The 21,798-nt window shown below is 25.8% G+C and overlaps 2 protein-coding genes across 2 annotated transcripts; one reads left to right on the top strand and one right to left on the bottom strand.

Annotated features, from left to right (window-relative positions):
• Nucleotides 1-2,108: 2,108 nt before the first annotated feature.
• On the bottom strand, nucleotides 2,109-3,483 carry LOC126901039 (uncharacterized). The gene is made up of 3 exons (XM_050677169.1): nucleotides 3,308-3,483; nucleotides 2,567-2,812; nucleotides 2,109-2,368 (listed from the first exon to the last, which is right to left on the bottom strand). Exons 1-3 carry the CDS (start codon nucleotides 3,450-3,452, stop codon nucleotides 2,199-2,201), a joined length of 561 nt encoding a protein of 186 aa, XP_050533126.1. The 5' UTR covers nucleotides 3,453-3,483; the 3' UTR covers nucleotides 2,109-2,198.
• A 2,462-nt stretch (nucleotides 3,484-5,945) lies between these two features.
• On the top strand, nucleotides 5,946-21,240 carry LOC126902184 (uncharacterized). Its single transcript, XM_050679210.1, has 6 exons — nucleotides 5,946-6,015; nucleotides 6,110-6,499; nucleotides 18,266-18,376; nucleotides 18,473-18,613; nucleotides 20,430-20,705; nucleotides 20,846-21,240. The coding sequence occupies exons 1-6, from the start codon at nucleotides 5,946-5,948 to the stop codon at nucleotides 21,013-21,015; spliced, it is 1,158 nt and encodes a 385-aa protein (XP_050535167.1). The 3' UTR covers nucleotides 21,016-21,240.
• The last annotated feature ends 558 nt before the right edge of the window (nucleotides 21,241-21,798 follow it).

Genomic DNA, 21,798 nt, shown 5'->3' with positions numbered 1-21,798 from the left:
TAGTCCATTTATATCTTTGGAATTTTCGTCTTAAAGAACTATGTGTAGGTCTTTGCAGCACTTCACAGATAAACACTTATCTGTGTTTTTTGTTGGCTTTCTATGATATTTTAACTTTAAGTGAGTTATATGCATTTTATGCTCATAAAATCATAACTCATTTAAAAATTAAAACATCGTAAAAATCTAACGAGAGACAACAGATAATATTCATACCTAAAAGTATGATGATATGTAAATTCGTTCTAATATCAAAACTAACAGCATACTATTGAAACTGGTGAACGAAAATTTACTATGCCGTACGTGTGTTAAACGGAGGCAACGAATGAGGGTGTAAAGTCCTTTTAATGAAGTATAATAATATCTTGTAAAACTTCTAGATCCCTTGCTCAGCTCAGAATCAGTGGCGTAGCTTGAGTTTCAGCTTAACGTATCTCAATAAACGTAAAAAGCAATCGTAAATCATATTTTTAATGATATTTAATAATTCTATTAATATGATACAATATCAATTTAACAATATTTATTGATCATCTCATGCTCAAATACGATCATTAAGATAAACCAAGTAACAATAATTGATTGATTAGTTTTTACTGTGGCTAAATGTGCTTCCCAACTCAAAATTGATGTTTTCAAACAATAAAATCTCAAAAATGACTTATTCAATTTTAAAATTAAAAAAAAATTGTTGTTTTAAATAAAATTACCAAACCAAAAATTTTAAAAAAAGTAATGGTTGCCATTTAAATTCCTTAAGTTAGGATAGATTTCTACCTTTTTGCGTTAGGGTTAAACTTTAGTTTTAATCGTAAAAGATGAATTTAATTATTCAATTGGCCTCAAAAAAAAAATTATTAAAAAAATCAATAGCGGCTCTAAAAAATCGGTTTTCCGAACTTGTAAACAGTGTATATATTTTGGACAATTAAATATAATTGTTTATTTGCTCTACCAAATCTCCAAAATATCCAAACCTTGATCAAAACACCACGTTTAAACACTCTTATTATTGTATTACTACACACAGAAGACTTATTTATAATGAGAGAATCGACGGCATGACCTAATATATCATCACTACTTGAATAATATGAACTGAGTCCCGTGCATTTATTGTACATCGACCTTAAATCAAGTTTAAGTGTTATAAAATTTATTTTATTTTATTTAGCTGAAACATTTCGTTTCTAGATTCTATGGATGATGATAGAATACTTATTATTATGTCATTTAATAAATAAGCTGTGGCCATTGATTACAGTTCGAGCTGGTGTATATGTGTTTCATCCGCGCTTTATGCCCATATATTATCTAAAAATAATGCAACGAATTGGATAAAAAAATGCAAGTACCTAACTGTTAGTATTTTTTTTCTATAATATTATCAAAAAAAAAAAAAGGAATAAAATATATTTATGAAAATTAAATTAAACATTTTTTACTAATGAATAGCTTGATCTATCATTTTTTTCTATAAATTTTGCCATGTCAATCATAGCTCTTGATATAAACAATAAAAACTGAAAAACTAACATTATCATTAAATTTTTCAACCCTATTACTACACGTGTTAACTTAGATTAATCAATATCAAGTTTTGCTCGGTTTATTTTTGCATAAACTAAAACAATTTAGGAAGGTGAGAATGATGGATTTCAAAATTTTGTTTTTAAGGACCATTCTAATACCTAAGGATGAAATACTGAAGACGATATATACCTCCACCCACACATTACCCAGCTATAATTTTAAAAGTATATAATTTTTGCGCTAATAAAAGTATTTAAAAATTAAACAAGTGTTTAGCTCCCTTTTTAAAAATACCTGCGCACGTTACTACTCTAATTCATATGTAATATAATTCAAATTAGATTTCAACTATTGTTGATGATATAATATTTTTATTTTAATTATTATTGTTTTTATCTTAAGATATCATTTATTAAAATTAAATAAGCAAGCCGTATCTGTTTTTCAAATAAAAATATATTAACTTTTTGAAAAATTTTATAAAATTTAATAATTTTCATTAATGACGTATAACATGAAAATAAGTTACTATATTAAGAATATAAGTACATAATTTTTTAATGATACAACAAAATATTTATAATTTTTCATCTGTTTAACACTTAACAACAATTTCTTTCAAAAATAATTTTTTTTTAATCATAATAATCTTCCTTCAATTTTTATTTAAATCCAAATGCAGAGTATAGTAAATCAATATTCTGCAAAATTGAATCCGTGGATGGTGACAATAACTCACACTGAGTACCCGTCTCTGTATACAGGACATTCTCTGTTAAATCATTTAATTCAGATACAGAATTTGTCTGAGTATATCTCTCAACACGTGTACCTGTTTTATAGAATTGAGTTAATTTATATTCATCTAGTTTATCTATATTTGAATCATAACATAATGAAAAATATTTTTAATAAAAATTACTTGTATATAATTCATATAAGAAAAATTATACATGAGTTATGTCAGTCGTCTAATTAACTTATAGTAAAATTTGTTATTAAAAAAAAAAACGAATATTCTAATAAATACTTGTCATAACTGGAGGTGACTCTAAATTTGGTTGCAATACATTTTGACGCATTTTCATTAATTCTATAACCAAATCTGCGACTTCATCAGGTAATCCTGCAAACTTCATAAATGATAAAGCAGGTTCTTTATGCACCTCATTTAAAGAGCTAGTCTCGGTAAATCCAAAAACATAGTATAATGACTCTATATACTGCAACATTGAATCTGTGATAGGTGTCAATAATGAACACTGAGTGGACGTATCTATTTACATCATAAAATATATAATAAATGATAGGTAAATACAAGACACTTTAAGTTAAATCTAATTAGTTGTCATTTTAAATCCACTCTGAGGGCAGGTAAATGGTCAGATTTATAAAAATAAATATAATAAGTGATAGGTAAATACATCAACAAAAAAAAAAATTATATTGATTTGTTCATTTTAAAGAAAGTAATGGCAGTTTTAAGTAAACAAAATTGAAAAAACTTAGAAAATTAGCGATTTTTAAATTTGTAATTTTTTTGGAGGTTTCCCCCATTTACGGGGAACGAGGGAATTTTTATCAATTTTTGAAGGTAATGTCTTCGACTAGATACGATTTGTAATCTTTTGACGTATCATTGAAGGAAATCGGTTCGGTGAGAGCTAAGAAAAAGTGGTAACATACTCAAAAAAAAAAACCACATCATAATAAAACCAATAACTTTTCAGCTTCTCATTGAAGCTAAAAAAACGAATTTTCATATAAATACCTGAAAAAGCTGTAGGTGGCTCAATAATATAATCCATGTTCATAGATTGGCTATCTAGATCTTTGCCCGGGTCAGGTAAATCTTCAGACACCAAATTTGATTCATAAATTGCTAAATATTTTTTGACAAAATTAAAAAAGCTCATATTTTTTAACTTTTGCGTGGCTGTAAAAAAAAGCTCAATTTCAATCAATGAGGACTATAATATGTCATTATACATATTTTAATTCAACTATTAATAAAACAAAATTTGATTGGGAATTTTTTAAGAAATTTTTCCTTTGTTGACTGACCTAGATGTCAATTTTAAACTTGTAATTGAGTTAAAAGTTATCGTAATATATTCAATTTTTTTTACTATAAACTTTCATAAATCTTTATCAAAAATTTTTGATCAACTTTAAAGAACCAAAAAAATAGGTTAAAAATGAAAATTTGGACTGATTATTTTTAACATATTAAAAATCAAATCAGTAATAATTTGAAAACAATTTTTTTTTCTTTTAATTATTATTTTATATGTAATTAGTAATAATATAAAAAGTTAGAACTGATAGATAAAGTCTATTTGCAGATTTGAAAACAACGCGAGCATTTGATTTAGAAAAGTATATTTTTGCTTCTGATGAAAGTTCCTTGAAGTCCAGTGCATTCATTTCACAATATATAATTTTAAAATTTAAATGTATTATACAAGAAATATAAAATCTTATATACACCAATGTGGATAGGGGGGACACTTAATACTAATGCCACTAAGGCGATGATATAAACAAATAATAAATTATACAAATGAGTCTTAGAAAGATAAATGAACAAGCATTATACTTATCTGCTAAATGAAACGGCTGATGATAATGTTGAATATTGAAAGGATCAATTGAAGTCGAATGCAAGTAGCTGACCAAAGTGTACAATTNTTAAATACAAGTGGTTGACCAACGTGTACAATATGTTGTGAACTGTATTTTGATGTATCTCAGAAAATATATAGACCCAACAGCGATAAACTGAGCGCACAGGGTATGACAATCGCAAAGGTGATATTTTCTTTTTACAGTAAAACGAATACAAAACTGCTGACTCACAAGCGCCATAGAGCTTATAGCAGAAGAAGCGTTAAGATGGCGGCGACAACGGTGACTTAGAGAGAAAACCGACAACAACTCCATGTAACACAACGATAACATGAATAATCAAACACACATTTTCTTGACAGCAATTCGATCGATGTGTATCCAACAATATAAATATAATAGATATCATCTATACTGTGCCGCGACCTCAATGTACAACCGTTTTGTTTCATAATAAATTAGCAGATAATTTTAGAATATGCATCCATTATTTGGTGTCCATATAAAATAGGTGAAATTAATAGAATAGAATCTATACAAAGACGTTTTTTACACTTCATTTCTTTTAAGTCTAGGGATTATAATATGTCGATCGAGGAAATAGGAATCTCTCTTGGTTTAACTTCCCTTGCTTACAGGAGAAAATGCAATGACGTTTTGTGGATTTATAATCTCCTTAATAATAATGTAGATTGTCCAGAAATTTTAAGTCTAATTCCTTTTAATGTTCCTAATTTTCATCTCCGATCTAATAATTTATTTTATGTTAACTCATATCGTCAGAATTATAGTTATTATTCACCGGTCAATAGAATGCTACATTTTTGCAATTTAATTAAAAATTTTGATTTCTTTAATGACCATTTAACCAAGTTAAAATCTATTTGTAGCGATGTATTTTAATTATTAATTTTGTATGTTAATAATTTAAACTTCTATGTATGCTGTACTTATTTAATTATTTAGATATTTTGTATTTATATTCTGTACTCATTGCCGTCTGTGGCGTACTCAATATTTATTTGTTTTTTTTTCTGTTTGATTATGTTGTGTCTTGTATATTATAAAATAAATAAATATTGAAATAAATGAAATAAATGAAATTTGAAACTGATATCACCTTTATATAATTAAATTAATAAAAATGATCATAGCAAAATCTGCATTAAAATAGAACACTTTTCTACCCTTAAAACGACGATTATTTTAAATTGGTTAAACATAAAAAGTTATTTTCACCATAATTCTTTTTAAAATTGAATTATCTATTGACATGTGTAAGAAAAATTAGGTATTGCCTATTAAATTTCTTAAGTTAGGGTAGAATTTTACCCTTTTACATTAGGGTTGAATTTTAATTTTAATCATAAAAGATGGATTTAAACAATCAATTAGCCTCTAAAAAAAAATTATCAAAAAAATCAATAGCGGCTCTAAAAAATCGGTCTTTCTAAATTTATTGAACATATTGTATACAAGTAAAATGTTGGTACAATACATTTATTATATGGGTTTTTATACAAAAAAAAATTTGCAGCATTTGAGTTTTCATCATTAAAAGTACCGTTTAAAATATATATAACACATTGCTTTACACTTATTAACTGGTTTATAAGAAATGTTTATAGCAACTTTGTACATTTTTAACATTGATATTAATTTTGCTTCACTTTAAAATCAACAACAGTTTTTTTGACTAATAGATCGAATAAAAAATTATATATTGTGTTTTATAAATAAAATAAAGTTTTAATTTCAAAAAATAATTGTACTTTAATTAAATGGCTAATCTTTTAAAGCGCTATTATAGAAATTTAAAGAAGAGGCTTTGTTTCAAGAAAAAGAAAATAGGTAAATAGGGAATTGATTATATTTAATGACTGATTTGTTTACTAAAAATGATAGAAAACTTAAACATATTTAACTTCTTTTTATATTCATTTAGTCACTTCTGTAGATTGTGAAGCACAGACAATTACACATAACGTAGTTCCGCAGACACAGGAAAATAACGATAATGCTGCTCAGAGCTTAATATTGACTTGTGACATATATACTCAGACTCAAATTGAAGCTGAGTTAGTTGTATTTGGTACACAAACAGACAAATCAACATTAAAGGTCGAACATACGGAGAGCACTACTCAAACCTCTGAAATATCTTACGACGAGCAGTGTACACAGACCAAAATTAAGGCTAAGTTTATAGAAACACAAACTGATGAATCTTCATTCAATTCGCCCTTAAATGTTGAATATTTAGAAATCGCTTCTCAGTGCTCTATAACACCACTTACTGTGGAATCACATTTTGAGTCATCTCCAGTTTTAACAGGTATTTCTAAGAAAATTCGTTTTTTTTTTAATTAAAAATTTTACTAACAAATTATTTAGACTTTCATAACTCATGTGTAAGTTTACTTATATGAATCATATAAAACTAATTTTATTAAAATTATTTTACATTATGTTATGATTCAAATATAGATAAACTAGATGAATATAAATTAACTCAATTATATAAACCAGCTACAAGTGTTGAGAGATATACCCAGACAAATTCCGTATCTGAATTAAATGAGTTAACTAAAAGTGTCCTGTACACAGAGACGGGTACTCAGTGTTTGTTATTGTCACCATCCAGGGATTCAATTTTGCAGAATATAGATTTACTATACTTTGCATTTGGATTTACATAAAAAAATGAGGGAAGATAACTCTTTTAGAGTGCTGCGTTCTTCAAAAGATTATTTTTAAAAGAAATTGTTGAATGAGATTAAAAAGAAGTTTGTGAAGAATAGAATGAATACGTTTTACACTTAATCAGATGCAAATATATAATATGGTTTTATGAATCACGAAAAATAAGCTTTGTGCAATGCTTAATTATTTTTAATTTTTCTATATAATTAACATAATAAATGCTAAGTTAAGTAGATGAAAAATTCTCAAATATTTTGTTATATTATTAATAAATTATGTGTTTACATACTTAGTAGAGTAATGGATTTTTATGTTATACGTGATTAATGTAAATTATTTTAATTTTATAAAATTGAACTTTTTTCAAAAAATTAATACATTTTTATTTAAAAAAAACTCATACAGCTAGTTTATTAAATTTTAATTAATGTTATCTTAAGATAAAAACAATAAACATTAAAATAAAAATATTATCAACAACAATAGTTTAAATCTAATTTGAATAATATTACACATGTATTAGAGTAGTGCCGCGCGTGGGTATTTTTAAAATGGGCACTAAAGACCTGTTTAATTTTTAAATACTTTTACTAGTGCTAAAATTATAATTGGGCAATGTGGGGGTGGAGGTATATATCCTCTTTAGCATTCCATCCTTGAGTATTAGAAAGGTCTTAAAAACAAAGTTTTGAAATCCGACATTCTCACCGTCCTAAGGATACTCAGTGTTTGTTATTGTCAACATCCACGGATTCAATTTTGCAAAATATAGATTTACTAAACTTTGCACATGGATTTACATAAAAAAATGAATAAAGATAACTCCTTTGTTAAAAATCTTTGAAAAATTCTCAAATATTTTGTTATATCATTAAAAAATTATGTATTTACATACTTAGAATAGGATTTTCATGTTGTACGTCATTAATGTAAATTATTAAATTTTATAAAATTGAACTTTTTTAAAAAAATAAATACATTTTTATTTAAAAAACAGACACAGCTAGTTTATTAAATTTTAATTAATGTTATCTTAAGATAAAAAATAAAAATAAAAATATTATATCATCAACAATAGTTGAAATCTATTTTGAATTATGTTACATATGTATTAGATTAGTATCGTGCGCAGTAGGGTGACAACATTTTATTTGACAAAAATTTTATTTAAATTTTTCTTTTGTACCACCCTTTTAAAATATTCATATGGGTAAAATATACATGTTCTGAAAATTTTATCTAATTTTGTCGATGTTTAGAGGTCGCGCAGAGCTTTATTATTTGTTTATAAATAACTTTGATATCACGATTTCATGAGCTCTCATTATCGACGATAATACACTGATGTTAGCGACTCTTTTGCAGTATGCCAGTACAAATTGTCATTTTAAACTGTCAACATAATTCTTCGTGATAATATAGCCACACTTTTATAAATATTTTATATTTAAGTGTTTCGTTAAGTTCATATTTTATGAATAATTGTGTTCAAATTTTGTGTATTTGTGATAATTAAAATAATTCCACTCTGATGTTAATATTTTTTTTATTATTTAGTTCATATATGTGTAATTTTATATGTAATTAAAATATTATGGCAAGCACAAGTACTAAAACTTCAAGTTACGTAAAGGATCGAGGAGTTTGGCTAGTTGAAGGTACACTCGAATCAATTACTGATTGCAAACTACCATCTAACCAGCAAGTACTTCGTCGTTTTTTTCTTTGCATTTGCATGAAAAAAAAACTATTCAAATTAGTGCTACCATCACAGCAAGAGAAATATGTACATTTTGGACAATTCCTACTCAAAAGGCGAAGATTATCTATAGTATGAAAATCTACTTATTTAGATCACAAATCAAATTAACCACACAAGAACTATCGTCACTACAAGCTTTTAATATTTTTGTACTACAAGTTTACATAAAACTTTGGTACACTGCTCCTTGTGGGGAATCAGCTCCTTTCAACGATTTAAATCTATTGAAAGAGCTTAATTTATATAAAAATACTCATGAAATTATAGCTGATGCTGCTATTAAAAGTTTCTCTAGGCATTTATGGTATTTAAGTGACACTCTCGTGGGACTGGCTTTTTTTGACAGAAAAGTGCCAACTGAAATGAAAATAAAAATGGTGAAATCATTGGAAAACAAGGGAGCCGTCAACCCACAATGACGTATTAAATTCGAGTTGAATGCAGTTAAAACAATGCAGTTGTGCGATTTTGTAACTAATAATACCTTAAAATTATCTACAGCGCTAAATGTACTACAAGATTTTTTTAGTCAACATCCAAGTACTTGGGAAGAAAACGCTAATTATATTGATGGGCGTAAAAGGATACAAAGTTTAAAAGTAGTAAACGACGCTGCCGAACGTGGGATATCTTTGATTCAATCATTTAATGGGATACTTACTAATCAAGAAGAACAAAAACAGTATCTCTTGCAAGTAGTTGAACAACATCGAAAACAATATCCTAACCCAAATAAAAAAATAATTAAATGTTTTGAGTTTTTTAAATAATTATATACCATTTAAAAAAAAAAATAGTTTTTTTATTTTTTTAATCTTTGTGATGTAAAAAATTTAAAATAAAATCATATTGCGCGACCAGTAATTATTGTTATTTATTGTTTAATTTTTTTATGGACCTTTATATTGTAAAAACACATAATTTAAATGGGTGGGCCCTTCAAAATAGTGAAAATTTTTTTTAATTGTCACCCTAGTGTGCAGGTATTTTTAAAAAGGGGGCTAAACACCTGTTTACTCCCNTCCTCAATTTTTCTTAATCTTATTTCTCCCTTATTCTAAAATAGATAATTATTATACATTTTTTTATTTACATATGTTCTTTGTTGTTGATTACTGTTATTGCTTTATACTTTGTTGAATGGCTTCTTGTTCTTTAAGATTAATTTCTAGGTCGCACAATAGTCTTTCCACTTATGTTGCTAATTTTTTGTCTGATTTCTTTGTTTGTGAGTGGGCCATTTCCTTTTGGGTTTTGTTGATTTGTATAAGCTTTTTTCAATTTTTTGTTTTTGTTCAGTTGACAAATATCTCACATTAGCGGGCTGTGCCATTTTCTGTTAAGTGTTTGAGTGTATAATTCTAGTAAATCTATAAGGTTGTTAATTTTCAATCTTTTCGCAATATGGTCAAAAACGCACTTAGTTATTCTGACGTCATACCTTGGATCGTGATAGTTTTGTACCCCATGTTTGTTTTCACAAATAAAGAAATGCATTTCCCCCAGGCTTAACATGTTACCATTTTTGTAACATATTCCTAACATCTGCTTAAAATAAAGTTCCCTTGATTTTAGATTTGTTAATGTTAGATAAAATTTTATTCTATTATCTTTATCCTCCGTTGCAGAAATGTTAAGAATAGTAACATATATTTTAAGTCTTTTTAAGATTTCACCGTTCGTATTTCCCTCGAAAACTACTATTACTGGAATTTCTGAATTATTCAAAATTGTCCTGTAAATAAAATCGTGGTTAAGTGTGTCAGTCCTTGCGAATTGGCTGTCAAGTAGTTCTGCTAAGAGAGGGTAGGCCCTTTACTCTTTTCCTTTGAATATTTTCATTACCCCTTTAACAAAAGGTGACCAGAGACTTTTCGTTAATAGTTGTGTGTACTTTTTACCCAGTATTAATCGTGTCCCTTCTAATTTTATTATTTGATCTTTGTCTAAACTACCTGATATGGCTCCACTTACTAAGACAATGTCATATCTTCTTAACATTCCAAATTCAAAATCTATAATTTAAAATTTGTAATTATTGTCCATTTTGTAAAAAGTTGTAGTAAAAGAATAAAAGAGTCAGTAGAAAGTTATAAGTTAGTTTAACGAGTTTTACCTGTGAAAAATAAAATTTATTAGCTTAAATTAATGTTAGAGTAGTTTGTATGTTTCATATGAGCAATAAGTTAATATATGATAAGTATTTAGAATTGTCTCCTTGGAACTGGAGGTGGCACTAAAATCATATCCATTTTTATTATAGGATATATTTTGCAACACAAAAAAATTATGACCAATGATAATATTGTCAGCCATGATAGATATATTATATCCCCAAGAAATTCATCTATAAAAGGTGTGATATTTGTTTTAAAATGATGTCATTAAAGAACTTTTCTGGATTTGGCATTTGTTTTGTAATGTGAAAATTTGGTATTTTATTTACCCAGTCTCTGTCTAAGATTTCTGTTAAGTTTGCAAAATATATTTTTTCACTCTGTTCCTCATGCTGTATTTTAAGTGACTGTATATTAGTCTATGATATCGAAATTACACGTTTCTTGTTGATTAACACACTGGAAATAACAATATTTATTANGAATTACACGTCTAATTAAAAATTTTCCTACATTATTCATTTCGTATGGGTACAATTTGGGTATGAGTATTTCATAATTTTTTAATAATTCTTGATTACATGGTAAGGTTAGTTTTATTAGACTAGGGTAGTTGTAATTTAGTGTTAAGTTAGTTAGAGTAGTGTTAAATGTTCGAATTTTTAAAGTTGGGAGAGGGTTAGTTATTGCAATTGTATTTATTCCTATTTGTTTTATTATTACAGATTCGTCTTCTTGTTGATTAACACACTGGAAATAACAATATTTATTAAGTTTATTAATCGGTAAATTTTTGAAAATAGATTCTATGCATTTTGGTGTTAAAGTAATATCAGTTGAACACTTTGGAATGAAACAAAGTACTGTTATGGGCAGATCGCAGTCTCTTAAGGATAGACCTGATATCAAACGGTGTTCGTTCTTAACTGAATTGACTGCGATATAAGTTTTTTCTGAATAGATGAGACACATACAATCGTTAAATTTGATAAAATGAGCAGGTATATATTGGAATAATTTCCAATATGCAAAGCTCTCTTGTATAGGAATTTTTATTTTTACTAATATTTGATTTTCTGAAAATTGGCATTCTGTAATAGGTAAATTGTAATACACTGATAAGTTACTTATAGGAATTACTAACGCATAACCTTCTTTTTTAATAACTTTTTCGAGTTTTATGAAATCAGTATAGAGGATTTCAGAGTTGATTATTCTAAGTGGAATTTTGTGTAATTTACAGTGCAGATGAGTGCTTGAGTCCCTTTCGTTGTTAGTTAAACTTAGTAAGGCTATTAATATATCATGGACAACCTCCTGAATACCTAAAAATTTATTTTCATTTTTGGTGGTTTCTATTAAGTNTTTTTGGTGGTTTTTATTAAGTTGTTATTATTGCTTTCATGTTTAATCAATTCCTTAAATGAATCTCTTAACATATTATATTTTGAATTAGTACTCTTAGCGTAAGAATTTAGTTCTGAGGTTATGTTTGTTAAGTCAGAATGGTCGGAGATAAACGTGTCTTTAAATTTATTAATTTACTCTTTTAGTGCTACTTCATTAGTATAAAATTGTTTAAGTTGTTTGTCAGTAGCCACATTATAACAAAAATGAATGAAATTTCCAAAAACTTGTATACCTCTTATTTTCCTTTTGTTAATATTATTAGTAATTTAAAATTTAATATTAAATTTTTCAAAAATATCTAAACTGATTTCCTTAATGTTTTTGCCTACTAGTTGTAATATTTTTAGAGACTCGTCCATAATATTACAGTAATTAGAATCTTTACTTTCGTAGTAATTTTCGATTAAATAATTATTTTGTTCATTTTAATTCGTTTTACTTATCTTTTGGGTATAAATTAAAGGAATACTTTTGTCGTATAAAATTGTATCCGGTATTTCATCGAAGAAGGCGCCAGAGGAAATAGTTACAGCAAGATTTGCTTCAAGTGTTTTTTGAATTTTGATTATTAGTAATATATTTGCAAACAGGAATTTCAACTAAAAGAAAAAATAGAATAACAATGTGCCCCTATAGTTTTAAAAAAAAATCGGCCATTTCCCATTTTATTTACTGCTATATTATTATTATACATTATAATTAAATACTACATAAGTATACATCATTAAAAACCGTTTAAGAACTATATAAACATATTGCTTTACACTTATTGGCTGGTTTATAAGAAATGTATATAGCAACTTTGTACATTTTTAACAATGATCTTAATATTGCTACACTTTAAAATCAATAACAGTTTTATTGACTAATAGATCGAATAAAATATTATACATTGTGTTTTATAAATAAAATAAAGATTCAATTTAAAGTTCAAAAACAATAATTATACTTTAGTTATATGGCTAATTTTTTAAAGCGCTATTACAGAAATTTAAAGAAGAAGCTTGGCTTCAAAAATAAGAAAATAGGTAACTCTATTTATTTATTTCTCGTACATTTGTATTATTGTTGAATTGAATATGTTTAATGATTTATTTGTTTTCTAAAAATGATAGAAAACTTTACTTTAATTGACATCAACTTATTAGCTTCGATGCGAAGCTGAGAAGGTATTAATTTTACTATGATGTGTTTTTTTTTTGTGTCTGTATACGCTCAATCTCAGCTCTCACTGAACTGAATTGATAAAAATATGTCAAAAGATCACAAATCGTATCTAATTGAAGACATTACCCTCAAAAATTGAAAAAAAAATCCCTCGTTCCCCGTAAACGGGGGAAATATCCCGAAAAATTACAAATTTAAAAATCGCTAATATTCGATATTTTTAAAAAATAACCGAATCAATATAATTTTTTTTTTTATAGATACCTTAGATATTTACCTATCATTTTATATATTTTTTTTATAAATTTGACCCTTTCCCTGCCCACAGAAGAAGATTCAAAATGACAACTTTTTCACAAAAAATTAACTTTTTCAACATAACTTTTGAAAATGTTCCGAAAAGACTGACACTTATATATATATATATATCTTAAATTAAAGCTAATGTAATATACTTTAATTTGAAAAAAAAAAATTTGACCTCTAGACTTGTATTCATGGTGAAAATGATTACCGTATGCAAAAATATGCTATTTTTTTGAAAACATTCTTGATATTATATTTTACATTTTTTAACATTAGGAAGCTATAACTTTTTAAAAAATGCATGAATCAATTCTATTTTTTAATAATAAATACTTTATATATACCTCTTTCATTCGACATACTTCTTTTTAAATCGGACCATTTCCCTATATACAGGGGGGGTGCAAACCTTTTAAAATGAGTATTGAAAGTAGAACTTTTTCAATTTAACTTTTGAAAATGTTCCGGAAATACTGACACTTTTATATATATCTTAAATTAAAGCTTATGTAATATACTTTAATTTAAAACAAAAAACCTCTGGATTTGTCTTCATTGTAAAAATGACTACCGTATTCAAAAATTTGCTATTTTTGTGTTAAAATTCTGGGTTTTGTATTTTATTTTATTTTAAAATACCTGACAAGGGGAGTACAGATTTTCATAAATATTATATAAATTAAAATTGATATAGTATAGATAGTTTAACTTATTTAAATATGTTTGTTTCTTTTAAGTCGAGAAAAATAACTTTGAAATTTGAACTAGCTTAATAGCCTATTTTTTCACCCGACGGTAGCGACGTACGGTTGCCGAGTTGGTAAAATTTATGTTTTACACGCTTGGGGTACGAGGTTCCAACCCGCATATGGCAATGAATTTTTTGCATTTTTTCTTATTTCTTTTTAAGTTAGTATACATGTTTAAGTCGTTTGATTCTTATCTCATTTAGATTCAATAATTTCAATAAAGATCAAGGATCCCATAATTTTAGTCGCCCCTTGTAAGAAGAAATTTCTTATTCGTATTAAAATTATTTTACTATATTTTAAGTTTTAGCTTCGATGCAAAGCCGAGAAGATGTTTTTTTGTGAATATCATTTATTTTCTCTGCTCTAACTTGACCTACTTTTTTCAACGATACGTCCAATGACTACAATTCGTATCTAGTTGAAGATATTACTCTCAAAAATTGAAAAAAAAATTCTAATTTATCAATTAAACAGTTAGTTATTACATCGTCTCCATAAAGACAATTAAAATCATTAATTTCTAATGTTTTCAAAATATTTATTAACGAATGAAGTTTGATATGATAGGTTTCAACTACAAAATTAAATCATTTTACTTTGTAATTTAATAATTTTAGCTTCGATGTGATTTTTACTGTATTTGTGTGTGCTACTGCTAAACTACATCCAGAGAAAAACCTCGTTCTATATAATAAATTCATTGTTCAATTTGATAAATATATCATTACTATTGAATCTATGATATATTTATCAATATGATGATTTTTTTTCTTATCTTGAACAATAATTTTTCATAAGAATAATTATATTGTTCGTATTAATAAAACATTATCATAAACCCTTGATAACATTTCTCTATCAAAATTGATTGAGGTTTTTCTTTGGGTGTATAATATTACAAATTTTTTTGTAACATGTTACTATATAAATCATTTCCAAAAAAAATGATTGTTTTTTCTCCTGAATTAACAATTGATTTTTACAAATATAATCAAATTTTATAATACACTCAATTGAGTAAATCTTTTTAACAACTTTGTTTTGATTGGTACATTTAGTTAAAGTAAATNTACAACTTTTTTTTGATTGGTACATTTATTTAAAGTAAATCATTAAAATTAATTAAGTTCTTAATATTTCAATTGTAGAATTTTTTCTACAAATTACAAAAGTTACTAGGAAATTATTACTATTGCTTCTATTTAAGTTATCTATTACCATAAAAATGCAAAAAAATATTGAGCTTTTCTGATAAATTTACAATAAATAGTAATTATAAAACTTTCTGACTGCATATTGATCTTAACGATACAATTTTTTTAATTGTCATAAAATTTTCTATTTAATGATGTCAATGTCAAACTTACCAATTGACCTAAAAGTTATGGTAAAATATATTTTTTTTTTATTATAAACATTTACAACAATCAACTTTAAACAATTAAAAAAATAGGTTAAATATGTCATTTTCCTTATTTTTAACTTATTAATAATCAAATTAATATTAAATANTTATTTTTAACTTATTAATAATCAAAATCAGTATTAATTTAAAACAAAATTTTTTTGTTCTTAATTATTTTTTTTTATATGTAAATACTATTTTTTAATAATATTAAAACTTAGAAATGATAGAAAAAGTCTAATTGNTAATATTAAAACTTAGAAGTTATAGAAAAAGTCTAATTGCACATTTGAAAACATCGCGAAAAGTTGATTTAGAATAGTATATTTTTGTTTCTGATGAAAGTTCCTTGTAGTACAATGTATAAAACTTATAACTTTGTTAACTGTTATAACTTTATCAAAAATGGCTAAATCAGTATATATATTTTTTTATTTAGATGCATGTCTTTATCTATCATTTCGTTTTTTTTTTTATAAATCTAACACTTTACCTACCCACAAGAGGGATTCAAAATAATAACTTTTTTCTTTTTTAGTCAAAGTGAATCATTAAAATTAATTCAGTTCTGGATATTTCAATTGTAGAATCTTTTTAAATACCAAAAATTACTTAGAAATGATATTATGATTTCTATTTAAGTGTTCTATTACGATAAAAATGCAAAAAAATATTGAGCTTTTCTGATAAATTTACAATAAATAGTAATTATAAAACTTTCTGACTGCATATTGATCTTAACGATACAATTTTTTTAATTGTCATAAAATTTTCTATTTAATGATGTCAATGTCAAACTTACCAATTGACCTAAAAGTTATGGTAAAATATATTTTTTTTTTATTATAAACATTTACAACAATCAACTTTAAACAATTAAAAAAATAGGTTAAATATGTCATTTTCCTTATTTTTAACTTATTAATAATCAAAATCAGTATTAATTTAAAACAAAATTTTTTTGTTCTTAATTATTTTTTTTTATATGTAAATACTATTTTTTAATAATATTAAAACTTAGAAATGATAGAAAAAGTCTAATTGCACATTTGAAAACATCGCGAAAAGTTGATTTAGAATAGTATATTTTTGTTTCTGATGAAGGTCCCTTGTAGTACAATGTATAAAACTTATAACTTTGTTAACTGTTATAACTTTATCAAAAATGGCTAAATCAGTATATATATTTTTTTATTTAGATGCATGTCTTTATCTATCATTTCGTTTTTTTTTTTATAAATCTAACACTTTACCTACCCACAAGAGGGATTCAAAATAATAACTTTTTTCTTTTTTAGTCAAAGTGAATCATTAAAATTAATTCAGTTCTGGATATTTCAATTGTAGAATCTTTTTAAATACCAAAAATTACTTAGAAATGATATTATGATTTCTATTTAAGTATTCTATTACAATAAAAAAGCAAAAAAATAATGAGTTTTTCTGATAAATATATTGTAAATACTAATTATAAAATTTCCTGACTGCATATTAATCTTAAAAATTACATTGTTTTAATTCTCATATAATTTTCTATTTAATGATTCATTCTAGTCAACGAAGGAGTAATTTTGGAGAATAGCAGAAAAAATTCCCAAAAAAAATTTTTTTTTTTTAAATAGGCAATTGGTGTATTATTCCAAAAGCAACATCAACTCTTATTTCTTTAATTATATCATGATTAGTAGTTCTTTGATTTTAAAATATAATATTTGNTGATTAGTAGTTCTTTGATTTTAAAATATACTATATGAATAAATAATAATTATAATTATTAAATTTAGTATGAATTGATATTCAATAATTTAATATTGTTATTTAAACGGAGAAATTATAAAACTAATAAAGAAGTTGTATTTTGCTTTAATTTTACGTGTATAAAAATTTAAAGGGCTTGATACAATAATTATCAATAAAAACTGTTAGTTACTATAAATTAATGCACTGGACTTCAAGGAACTTTCATCAGAAGCAAAAATATACTTTTCTAAATCAAATCTCGCGTTGTTTTCAAATCTGCAATTAGACTTTATCTATCAGTTCTAACTTTTTATATTATTACTAATTACATATAAAATAATAATTAAAAGAAAAAAAAATTGTTTTCAAATAATTACTGATTTGATTTTTTATATGTTAAAAATAATCAGTCCAAACTTTCATTTTTAACCTATTTTTTTGGTTCTTTAAAGTTGATGAAAAATTTTTGATAAAGATTTATGAAACTTTATAGTCAAAAAAATAGAATATATTACCATAACTTTTAGCTCAATTAAAAATTTAAAATTGACATCTAGGTCAGTCAACAAAGGAAAAATTTCTTAAAAAATTCCCAATCAAATTTTGTTTCATTAATAGTTGAATTAAAATATGTATAATGACATACTAATAGTCCTCATTAATTGAAATTGAGCTTTTTTTTTTGCCACGCAAAAGTTCAAAAATATCAGCTTTTTTAATTTTGTCAAAAAATATTTAGCAATTTATGAATCAAATTTGGTGTCTGAAGATTTACCTGACCCGGGCAAAGTTCTAGATAGCCTATCTATGAACATGGATTATATTATTGAGCCACCTACAGCTTTCTCAGGTATTTATATGACAATTCGTTTTTTTAGCTTCGAAGAGAATTTCAGCTTCTCATCGAACTTTTAATTATATTTAACTAAAAGTGTCTTGTATACAGATACGGCCACTCAGTCTGCTTCATTGTCACCAATTTGTGAAACAAATTTGGAGTCTGAAGATTTACCTGACCCGGGCAAAGTTCTAGATAGACTATTTAAGAATATGGGTTATAATGTTGAGCCACCTACAGTTTTTTCAGGTATTTATATGACAATTCGTTTTTTTAGCTTCGAAGAGAATTTCAGCTTCTCATCGAACTTTCTTTAAAATGAACAAATTAATATAATTTTTTTTTTTGTTGATGTATTTACTTATCACTTAATATATTTATTTTTATAAATCTGACCATTTACCTGCCCTCAGAGTGGATTTAAAATGACAACTAATTATATTTAACTAAAAGTGTCTTGTATACAGATACGGCCACCTAGTCTGCTTCATTGTCACCAATTTGTGAAACAAATTTGGAGACTGAAGATTTACCTGACCCGGGCAAAGTTCTAGATAGACTATTTAAGAATATGGGTTATAATGTTGAGCCACCTACAGTTTTTTCAGGTATTTATATGACAATTCGTTTTTTTAGCTTCGAAGAGAATTTCAGCTTCTCATCGAACTTTCTTTAAAATGAACAAATTAATATAATTTTTTTTTTTGTTGATGTATTTACTTATCACTTAATATATTTATTTTTATAAATCTGACCATTTACCTGCCCTCAGAGTGGATTTAAAATGACAACTAATTATATTTAACTAAAAGTGTCTTGTATACAGATACGGCCACCTAGTCTGCTTCATTGTCACCAATTTGTGAAACAAATTTGGAGACTGAAGATTTACCTGACCCGGGCAAAGTTCTAGATAGACTATTTAAGAATATGGGTTATAATGTTGAGCCACCTACAGTTTTTTCAGGTATTTATATGACAATTCGTTTTTTTAGCTTCGATGAGAAGCTGAAAAGTTATTGGTATTATTATGATGTGTTTTTTTTTGAGTCTGTTACCACTTTTTCTTAGCTGTCACCGAACCGATCTCCTTCAATAATACGTCAAAAGATCTCAAATCGTATCTAGTCAAAGACATTACCCTCAAAAATTGAAAAAAATTCCCTCGTTCTCCGTAAATGGGTGAAACCTCAAAAAAAAAAATTACAAATTTAAAAATCGCTAATTTTCTAAGTTTTTTCAAATTTGTTTACTTAAAACTGCCATAACTTTCTTTAAAATGAACAAATCAATATAATTTTTTTTTTTTGTTGATGTATTTACTTATCACTTAATATATTTATTTTTATAAATCTGACCATTTACCTGCCCTCAGAGTGGATTTAAAATGACAACTAATTATATTTAACTAAAAGTGTCTTGTATACAGATACGGCCACTTAGTCTGCTTCATTGTCACCAATTTGTGAAACAAATTTGGAGACTGAAGATTTACCTGACCCGGGCAAAGTTCTAGATAGACTATTTAAGAATATGGGTTATAATGTTGAGCCACCTACAGTTTTTTCAGGTATTTATATGACAATTCGTTTTTTTAGCTTCGATGAGAAGCTGAAAAGTTATTGGTTTTATTATGATGTGTTTTTTTTTGAGTCTGTTACCACTTTTTCTTAGTTCTCACCGAACCGATCTCCTTCAATGATACGTCAAAAGATCTCAAATCGTATCTAGTCGAAGACATTACCCTCAAAAATTGAAAAAATTTCCCTCGTTCCCCGTTAATGGGTGAAACCTCAAAAAAAAAATTACAAATTTAAAAATCGCTAATTTTCTAAGTTTTTTCAAATTTGTTTACTTAAAACTGCCATAATTTTCTTTAAAATGAACAAATCAATATAATTTTTTTTTTTTGTTGATGTATTTACCTATCACTTAATATATTTATTTTTATAAATCTGACCATTTACCTGCCCTCAGAGTGGATTTAAAATGACAACTAATTAGATTTAACTAAAAGTGTCTTGTATTTACCTATCATTTATTATATATTTTATAATGTATATAGATACGTCCACTCAGTGTTCTTTATTGACACCTATCACGGATTCAATTTTGCAGTATATAGAATCATTATACTATGTTTTTGGATTTACCGAGACTAGCTCTTTAAATGAGGTGCATGAAGAACCTTCTACTCAGCGCTCTAAAATGCCCGTTACTACGGAATCATTTATGAAGTTTGCAGGATTACCTGATGAAGTCGCAGATTTGGTTATAGAATTAATGAAAATGCGTCAAAATGTATTGCAACCAAATTTAGAGTCACCTCTAGTTATGACAGGTATTTATTAGAATATTCGTTTTTTTTTTAATTTCAAATTTTTCTATAAGTTAATTAGACGACTGACTTAACTCATGTATAATTTTACTTATATGAATTATATACAAGTAATTTTTATTAAAATTTATTATATAAACCAGCTACACGTGTTGAGAGATATACTCAGACAAATTCTGGATCTGAATTAAATGATTTAACTAAAAGTGTCCTGTATACAGAGACGGGTACTCAGTGTATGTTATTGTCACCATCCACGGATTCAATTTTGCAGAATATCGATTTACTATACTCTGCATTTGGATTTAAATAAAAAATTGAAGGAAGATTATTATGATTAAGAAAAAATTATTTTTGAAAGAAATTGTTGTTAAGAGTTAAATAGATGAATAATTATAAATATTTTGTTGTATCATTAAAAAATTATGTACTTATATACTTAATATAGTAACGTATTTTCATGTTATACGTCATTAATGAAAATTATTAAATTTTATAAAATTTTTCAAAAAGTTAATATATTTTTATTTGAAAAACAGATACGGCTTGCTTATTTAATTTTAATAAATGATATCTTAAGATAAAAACAATAATAATTAAAATAAAAATATTATATCATCAACAATAGTTGAAATCTAATTTGATATATATTACTTATGTATTAGAGTAGTAACGTGTGCAGGTATTTTTAAAAAGGGGGCTAAACACTTGTTTAATTTTTAAATACTTTTATTAGCCCAAAAATTATATACTTTTAAAATTATAGTTGGGTAATGTGGGGGTGGAGGTATATATCGTCTTGAGTATTTCATCCTTGGGTATTATAATGGTCCTTAAAAACAAAGTTTTGAAATCCATCATTCTCACCTTCCTAAATTGTTTTAGTTTATGCAAAAATAAACCGAACAAAACTTGATATTGATTAATCTAATTTAACATGTGTAGTAACAGGGTTGAAAAATTTAATGATAATGTTAGGTTTTTCAGTTATTATTGTTTATATCAAAAGCTATGTTTGACATGGCAAAATTTTTAGAAAAAAATGATAGATCAAGCTATTCATTAGTAAAAAATGTTTAATTTAATTTTCATAAAT

The sequence above is a fragment of the Daktulosphaira vitifoliae genome, unplaced genomic scaffold (assembly GCF_025091365.1).
Source record: "Daktulosphaira vitifoliae isolate Bord-2020 unplaced genomic scaffold, ASM2509136v1 Scaffold_3, whole genome shotgun sequence".
NCBI classification, from domain to species: domain Eukaryota; kingdom Metazoa; phylum Arthropoda; class Insecta; order Hemiptera; family Phylloxeridae; genus Daktulosphaira; species Daktulosphaira vitifoliae.
Note: the sequence above shows the minus strand (reverse complement) of the source record. Positions and strands in the feature narration are given on the sequence as shown.